This window comes from Pseudophryne corroboree, chromosome 4, assembly GCF_028390025.1.
Source record: "Pseudophryne corroboree isolate aPseCor3 chromosome 4, aPseCor3.hap2, whole genome shotgun sequence".
NCBI classification, from domain to species: Eukaryota; Metazoa; Chordata; class Amphibia; order Anura; family Myobatrachidae; genus Pseudophryne; species Pseudophryne corroboree.
The window spans coordinates 33985948-33995276 of record NC_086447.1 but is presented as its reverse complement, the minus strand read 5'-3'; the positions used below and the strand labels follow the sequence as shown (position 1 = coordinate 33995276).

Here is a 9329-nt window from a genome sequence, read left to right as displayed (position 1 = left end):
GATACTGTGTGTACTGTATGGCAGTGACTGGGATGCTGTGAGTACTATATGGCGGTCACTGGGATACTGTGTGTACTGTATGGCAGTGACTGGTTGCTATGAGTACTATATGGCGGTCACTGGGATACTGTGTGTACCATATGGCAGCGACTGGATGCTATGAGAACTATATGGCGGTCATTGGGATACTGTGTGTACTGTATGGCAGTGACTGGTTGCTATGAGTACTATATGGCGGTCACTGGGATACTGTGTGTACTGTATGGCAGCGACTGGATGCTATGAGTACTATATGGTGGTCACTGGGATACTGTGTGTACTGTATGGCAGCGACTGGATGCTATGAGTACTATATGGCGGTCACTGGGATACTGTGTGTACTGTATGGCAGTGACTGGATGCTATGAGTACTATATGGCGGTCACTGGGATACTGTGTGTACTGTATGGCAGTGACTGGATGCTATGAGTACTATATGGCGGTCACTGGGATACTGTGTGTACTGTATGGCAGCGACTGGATGCTATGAGTACTATATGGCGGTCACTGGGATACTGTGTGTACTGTATGGCAGCGACTGGATGCTATGAGTACTATATGGCGGTCACTGGGATACTGTGTGTACTGTATGGCAGCGACTGGTTGCTATGAGTACTATATGGCGGTCACTGGGATACTGTGTGTACTGTATGGCAGCGACTGGATGCTATGAGTACTATATGGCGGTCACTGGGATACTGTGTGTACTGTATGGCAGCGACTGGTTGCTATGAGTACTATATGGCGGTCACTGGGATACTGTGTGTACTGTATGGCAGCGACTGGATGCTATGAGTACTATATGGCGGTCACTGGGATACTGTGTGTACTGTATGGCAGCGACTGGATGCTATGAGTACTCTATGGCGGTCACTTGGCTGCTCTGTTTACAGTATGGCAGTCACTGGGATGCGCTGTATAGTGATCATGATAATGCTCTGTGTACAGTATGGCAGTCACTGGGACGCTCTGTGTAGTGTATGGTGATCATGAGGATGCTCTGTGTACTGTATGGCGGTGACTGGGATGTTCTCTGTATTTGTATTGCATTTTGGGACATGATAAATATTCCTTTTATGATGCCATGTGTTTGCCTCTTTAATATTTGCCACCTACTCTTAAATCTCTCCAGTGTATGATGATTATGCTGTCAGCTATTGACAGTGCGGGTTCCCCATGTCTAATGCGCCCCGGACCCTCCTCTTGCTTGTGGTCTCAATATCTTCAACTTCTACAAACTTTTTGTTAATCATAACCTGCACTGGGGAAGTTTTAATGGTACATTTTGGCCATAGGAGATTTCTAATACTGTGATAATCAGAGACAGAGGATCTGCACTATGCAGCAACTTGTTACATGGAGCACTGGACCTCTGTCAGAACACATGGACGTCAGACGGAGCCTTGGTACACACCGGTGTGCAGGCACTGTACATTAGGATTTATGAATGGAATTATCTGCTCTTCCATATAAAACATCATGTATTCTACATTTATAATTCATTTAATCACAATGGGTTTCTCCCACTGAGCAGCTGTTTCTTTAGAGCTATCACCAGGGACACTCGGACCCAGGGGACACCATGTGGTATTGCACTCAGTGATAGTCCGTGTCATTATTCTGTATCTGGATGACTCCTAATGCTTGCTATTCAAATGACCCTCCTGTGTTTGTGATTTCACCTCATCCTGTCCCATCACACTGCCTGACGGAGGGCGAGCGCACACCTGTGTCCCAGCATGAGGTGTAGAGGCGCACACCTGTGTCCCAGCATGAGGTGTAGAGGCGCACACCTGTGTCCCAGCATGAGGTGCATAGGATCCCGGCTGCCACTGCTGCTCCTGCTCTTCTGCGCCATGCGGTGTACGGTAAGTCGCATCACTACTGTCACCTATAGATCCATGGGTCGTGACCTGTAAAGGCAGGAGATGTTAGAATGTGCCCCTCATACGTTGTGAGTCTGTATTATGGGGCTGATGCTGAGCTAAACGCAAGTCAGCCGCAATTGCACCCGTACTAAATGCAGATATTCCCCTGTAAGCTGCGGTGTGCGCATATCTGCAGTCGCAGGGCCTTATTTATATACGCATTTGTATCAGTGGCGTAAGTTCATCCCAGTTGCCTGGAGGCAAGATAAATATTGGTGTCCCCCCTTAAATTTAGATGTGTGCGTGCGTGCGTGCGTGCGTGCGTGCGGAGTGTTCTGGAAAAAAAAAATGTATATACTGTATATATACACATTTCATTGACTTTAATCTTAAATCACAAATCACACATATCTCAGCATCCAGACACTTTACTGATGGAGCTATTTGCGACTGTACAGGGAGCATGAGAATTCTAACAATATGAGGTTACGTGTAATTGTCAGAGAAGTATCTTCATATAGTTAGAATTCTCATATTTCTTATACAGGAGCAACTAGCTCCCATTCTGGTGTCACAGAATACGATGAGATTTGCCCCACTTCAGAGCAGGAGACGGGCGGCAGATGACTCTGTTGCCTCCCAGAGTTACGCCTCTGCATGTTATCTCATCCGTCATCAATGCTAATGCTCGCTACCCCAGTGATATCCACAGTGGAATTACGCATGCGCACAGTACTACAAGCTCCGCAATTGCGTAGATACCAGCTGGTTACACCCCTTCAGCTGCAAGAGGAGATGCTACTGAGTCACGTACACCGCGTCACCAGTGCGTGCGCACACCGCAGTGTGAATACACACAAGATGCGTCCCCCAACCCAACCTGCGTTCATCTCTGTGTCACCCCAATGCGCACTGCTGAGCTATGCATCTATTGGGCCACAGTTCCTAACATACTGGTCAGCTTATATAATACAGCGACTGACAGCGTATATAGCTATAAATGTCTCAGTATCCTATCAGGGAAGAGAGAGGCTTCTTGTCCAAAACTTGCCCAAATAAAGGACGCATGTTAGGGGGGGGGGGGGGAGGGGAGGGGGCAGACAATAGAAAAAAGAAACTGGAGCAGGGGGGTAATTCAGATTTGATCACTGCTGTGCGTTTTCACACAGCGTACAATCATATCTGAACTGCGCATGCGTCTGAGCAGCAATGCACCGGCGCGACGCACAACAGCAACAGGCATCGGTGCCTAGCGACGGGATGGAGCAAAAAAGCCGAACGCACGGGCGTTCACAAGGTGATTGATAGGAAGTGACCCCTTGTGGGTGTCAACTGAACGTTTTCCAGGAGTGTCCGAAAAAACGCAGGCGGGATCAGGCGTTTTCAGGGAGGGTGTCTGACGTCAGCTCCGGCTCCGATTAGCAGGGAACAATCACACGGGAAGAGTAAATCCTGGGCTGCGCAAACTGATTTTTGTGCAGCTCTTCAACACAAGCGAACGCACACTTGCACAGCGATGAAACCCTCCCCCTGTAGGCAGCGACTATCTGATCGCAGGGCAGCAAAAAACGTAGCCCAGCAATCAGATCTGAATTACCCCCAGGTACTGATGACTAGAAAGAGATTGCTGCCGTCAGAGGGGTAAACGCACCGACTCCAATTTATACACTTGCAAAGGGCAAAAAAAAAAAAATGTCAGCTCTGTTTGGGTTCTAGTATAGGATTATCCTTGTGCTTTATTATAACATTCAGTCGTGGGGAGAAAAACAGAATCATCTCAGAATATAAATAAAGTATATCATTTATTAAACACACACAAATAAAAAAAGTGATATCACATAAGACACACTGTCCAAAAAAAAACACAAGACACTTGATTGGCTGTGTGCACATCTATATAATCAATAACATTATTGGTATATATGAAAAGAACATTTCCAGCATATAATTGTTTCCTCCTCCAAATAGCTCACTGGGTACAAGAGAAAGGAGCTGTGATGTTTATCTAAGCAGCAAACCTTTGCACAAGTAGGTGCCTCCTATGTATTCTGTAGGCAGGAGTGGGTGACGGATATACTGTATGTATCACAGTCCGGGGCTTCCAACTCAATGACACATATCTGTAGCCAAGTACAAAATACATTATACACTTAACCTGTGTGAGCAATGACTTTGGCAGTGATGACGGCAGAAAAGGAGGTCTGCATTGTCCGCTCTCAGGTGATGGTATGGTGATTACTCTCAACGCTGGCTGCTGCTCACAAGTACAATATCCCAGCTGGATGTGCTAGAGTAGAAGCACAGTGCACACAGTGGCTGTAGCGCAAGAATGCAGTATCAGCTGTCCACATGATAACACATAAGACGCGTTTCACTCACTTTGAGTTTGTGGCAAATGAGCGAAACGCGTCTTAAAAGACAGGTATTGACAATTTTGAGTTTGGTGTGAGTAATGACTAAACATGATTGTATAAAATGACCTTCAGGCTGTGCATATAAGACATACATGACATATAACTGCATTTAGTGTAGTGATCAGACTGGCGTGCCATCCCCTAGACTTATCTTGACAAGTTTGGGCCCCCAGCTCCACTGTGTCCGTGCGACCCCACCAGCCGCATCACGCAGCCCCGTGTATCCTCAGGCCGGCCCATAATACAGTACACGAACCCATCCTCCCCTGGTCAGTGTCGCTCAGATGCATTGGCCGGCCAATGAGAAATGACAGTGATAACTGCGATAAGCAGCGACAATCAGCGTTACGGACGCGTGTTCTTCAGTAGGCCCCTAGGTCTATGCATGGGCTACAGCTGTACAGAGATGTACAGGCTTTTCTTATGAACCATTTCTAGACAGAAAAAAATTACCAGAATTCAAAAATATCAGAAATAGTGTGGGGTTTCTTTATCTTACGTAGATGAATCTTGTGCCGGGTCCTCAGATCAGACGCTGTCCAGGACAGTGTGGGTTCCGTGACAAGTGCCGGTGGCTGGAGCCGCATAAGGAAGCATTTGGCGACCGGAAGTGCTCCAAAACCCGCAATTCGGCCGTGAACACAGTGAGGCAGAAGCTTGGAAACCAGCCACGGGAGCCAGAAATCATCAATACAGCAAGGTATAGATAGGAATAGCTAGCCCATAACTACCTGCTGAGGACATCCCAGAAGGCACACATATGGAATCCAAACACACCAATTAAAAATAAATAATTCCGGACATTCATCTTATCAATTCAAAAAAGAGCTGTAAACATACTGGTATCTTCCCATTCCCCTTTCCCCTCCCCCTCATAGCGCTTTGACATAACCCTTATTGTTAACTTTAAAACCAAAAATCAAAGCAGCTTACACATACAGGCGCAGAACTGGGAATTTTCTATACCCCATTTTACATAATCTGGAGATAACCGGACTCTGTGCTGTCTTCTAGAAGGTGGCAGAGGGACTCGGAATGTCCCTACAATTGCTATATATAACCTCCCGGCATTGCAGTTTCTGGCCTCGGAGTTGGTGTTAGTGTGGAACCATCGCTACCCACCGTAGCTACCCCTCCTGGCCACTGAACCTCTCCACTTCCTTTTATTTATTTATCATTTTATTGATTAACCATCTTTTATATAGCTCACACATAGTCCACGGCGCTGTACAGATAATAATACCAGTCATTCACAACAGTCCCTGCGCCCACACAGAGGCGGAACTACCGCCAGTGCAACCAGTGCGTTGCACTGGGGCCCGCCTCTGTCCAGGGGCCCAAAGCATGTAATGAGTCAAACTGACTCATTACATGCCGCTGTGCGCTGCGGGCAACCGCTGCCCGCAGCGCACAGCCGCCCAGAGAGGAGAGGAGCATCGGTACGGGGGAAGGAGGAGGAGGGAGGTGGAGGAGGGAGCCGCAGCAGCGCTTTGTTACTGGTGGAGGCGCTGCTGCTGCTACCCCTCTGCTTCACTATAGGCTGTCTTCCGAGAACAGCCTATAGTGAAGCAGAGGGGCAGCAGCAGCAGCGCCTCCACCAATAACTAGAGATGTGCACTTGAAATTTTTCGGGTTTTGTGTTTTGGTTTTGGGTTCGGTTCCGCGGCCGTGTTTTGGGTTCGACCGCGTTTTGGCAAAACCTCACCGAATTTTTTTTGTCGGATTCGGGTGTGTTTTGGATTCGGGTGTTTTTTTTTAAAAACACTAAAAAACAGCTTAAATCATAGAATTTGGGGGTCATTTTGATCCCAAAGTATTATTAACCTCAAAAAACATAATTTACACTCATTTTCAGTCTATTCTGAATACCTCACACCTCACAATATTATTTTTAGTCCTAAAATTTGCACCTAGGTCGCTGGATGACTAAGCTAAGCGACCCTAGTGGCCGACACAAACACCGGGCCCATCTAGGAGTGGCACTGCAGTGTCACGCAGGATGTCCCTTCCAAACCCCCCCCCCCAAACAGCACATGACGCAAAGAAAAAAAGAGGCGCAATGAGGTAGCTGTGTGAGTAAGATAAGCGACCCTAGTGGCCGACACAAACACCGGGCCCATCTAGGAGTGGCACTGCAGTGTCACGCAGGATGTCCCTTCCAAAAAAACCCTCCCCAAACAGCACATGACGCAAAGAAAAAAAGAGGCGCAATGAGGTAGCTGTGTGAGTAAGATAAGCGACCCTAGTGGCCGACACAAACACCGGGCCCATCTAGGAGTGGCACTGCAGTGTCATGCAGGATGGTCCTTCCAAAAAACCCTCCCCAAACAGCACATGACGCAAAGAAAAAAAGAGGCGCAATGAGGTAGCTGTGTGAGTAAGATAAGCGACCCTAGTGGCCGACACAAACACCGGGCCCATCTAGGAGTGGCACTGCAGTGTCACGCAGGATGGCCCTTCCAAAAAACCCTCCCCAAACAGCACATGACGCAAAGAAAAAAAGAGGCGCAATGAGGTAGCTGTGTGAGTAAGATAAGCGACCCTAGTGGCCGACACAAACACCGGGCCCATCTTGGAGTGGCACTGCAGTGTCACGCAGGATGGCCCTTCCAAAAAACCCTCCCCAAACAGCACATGACGCAAAGAAAAAAAGAGGCGCAATGAGGTAGCTGTGTGAGTAAGATAAGCGACCCTAGTGGCCGACACAAACACCGGGCCCATCTAGGAGTGGCACTGCAGTGTCACGCAGGATGGCCCTTCCAAAAAACCCCCCCCAAACAGCACATGACGCAAAGAAAAAAAGAGGCGCAATGAGGTAGCTGTGTGAGTAAGATAAGCGACCCTAGTGGCCGACACAAACACCGGGCCCATCTAGGAGTGGCACTGCAGTGTCACGCAGGATGGCCCTTCCAAAAAACATTCCACAAACAGCACATGACGCAAAGAAAAATTAAAGAAAAAAGAGGTGCAAGATGGAATTGTCCTTGGGCCCTCCCACCCACCCTTATGTTGTATAAACAGGACATGCACACTTTAACCAACCCATCATTTCAGTGACAGGGTCTGCCACACGACTGTGACTGAAATGACGGGTTGGTTTGGACCCCCACCAAAAAAGAAGCAATTAATCTCTCCTTGCACAAACTGGCTCTACAGAGGCAAGATGTCCACCTCATCATCATCCTCCGATATATCACCGTGTACATCCCCCTCCTCACAGATTATCAATTCGTCCCCACTGGAATCCACCATCTCAGCTCCCTGTGTACTTTGTGGAGGCAATTGCTGCTGGTCAATGTCTCCACGGAGGAATTGATTATAATTCATTTTAATGAACATCATCTTCTCCACATTTTCTGGATGTAACCTCGTACGCCGATTGCTGACAAGGTGAGCGGCGGCACTAAACACTCTTTCGGAGTACACACTTGTGGGAGGGCAACTTAGGTAGAATAAAGCCAGTTTGTGCAAGGGCCTCCAAATTGCCTCTTTTTCCTGCCAGTATAAGTACGGACTGTGTGACGTGCCTACTTGGATGCGGTCACTCATATAATCCTCCACCATTCTTTCAATGTTGAGAGAATCATATGCAGTGACAGTAGACGACATGTCCGTAATCGTTGTCAGGTCCTTCAGTCCGGACCAGATGTCAGCATCAGCAGTCGCTCCAGACTGCCCTGCATCACCGCCAGCGGGTGGGCTCGGAATTCTGAGCCTTTTCCTCGCACCCCCAGTTGCGGGAGAATGTGAAGGAGGAGATGTTGACAGGTCGCGTTCCGCTTGACTTGACAATTTTCTCACCAGCAGGTCTTTCAACCCCAGCAGACTTGTGTCTGCCGGAAAGAGAGATCCAAGGTAGGCTTTAAATCTAGGATCGAGCACGGTGGCCAAAATGTAGTGCTCTGATTTCAACAGATTGACCACCCGTGAATCCTTGTTAAGCGAATTAAGGGCTCCATCCACAAGTCCCACATGCCTAGCGGAATCGCTCCGTGTTAGCTCCTCCTTCAATGTCACCAGCTTCTTCTGCAAAAGCCTGATGAGGGGAATGACCTGACTCAGGCTGGCAGTGTCTGAACTGACTTCACGTGTGGCAAGTTCAAAGGGCATCAGAACCTTGCACAACGTTGAAATCATTCTCCACTGCGCTTGAGACAGGTGCATTCCACCTCCTATATCGTGCTCAATTGTATAGGCTTGAATGGCCTTTTGCTGCTCCTCCAACCTCTGAAGCATATAGAGGGTTGAATTCCACCTCGTTACCACTTCTTGCTTCAGATGATGGCAGGGCAGGTTCAGTAGTTTTTGGTGGTGCTCCAGTCTTCTGTACGTGGTGCCTGTACGCCGAAAGTGTCCCGCAATTCTTCTGGCCACCGACAGCATCTCTTGCACGCCCCTGTCATTTTTTAAATAATTCTGCACCACCAAATTCAAGGTATGTGCAAAACATGGGACGTGCTGGAATTTGCCCATATTTAATGCACACACAATATTGCTGGCGTTGTCCGATGCCACAAATCCACAGGAGAGTCCAATTGGGGTAAGCCATTCCGCGATGATCTTCCTCAGTTGCCGTAAGAGGTTTTCAGCTGTGTACGTATTCTGGAAACCGGTGATACAAAGCGTAGCCTGCCTAGGAAAGAGTTGGCGTTTGCGAGATGCTGCTACTGGTGCCGCCGCTGCTGTTCTTGCGGCGGGAGTCCATACATCTACCCAGTGGGCTGTCACAGTCATATAGTCCTGACCCTGCCCTGCTCCACTTGTCCACATGTCCGTGGTTAAGTGGACATTGGGTACAGCTGCATTTTTTAGGACACTGGTGACTCTTTTTCTGAGGTCTGTGTACATTTTCGGTATCGCCTGCCTAGAGAAATGGAACCTAGATGGTATTTGGTACCGGGGACACAGTACCTCCAACAAGTCTCTAGTTGGCTCTGCAGTAATGATGGATACCGGAACCACGTTTCTCACCACCCAGGATGCCAAGGCCTCAGTTATCCGCTTTGCA

The 9329-nt window shown here is 48.2% G+C and overlaps 1 protein-coding gene across 2 annotated transcripts in view; it reads left to right on the top strand.

The window, feature by feature from the left end:
* Nucleotides 1-1742: 1742 nt before the first annotated feature.
* The window catches only part of ADGRF3 (adhesion G protein-coupled receptor F3), an 88665-nt gene continuing 81078 nt past the window's right edge, over nt 1743-9329 (top strand). For both annotated transcript variants that reach the window (XR_010175805.1, XM_063914968.1), the window contains exon 1: nt 1743-1907. Coding sequence is in view for 1 of the 2 variants with exons in the window: in XM_063914968.1 (XP_063771038.1) it covers nt 1779-1907 (129 nt within the window). In the remaining variant the exon portion in view is untranslated. The remainder of the gene's footprint in view (nt 1908-9329) is intronic.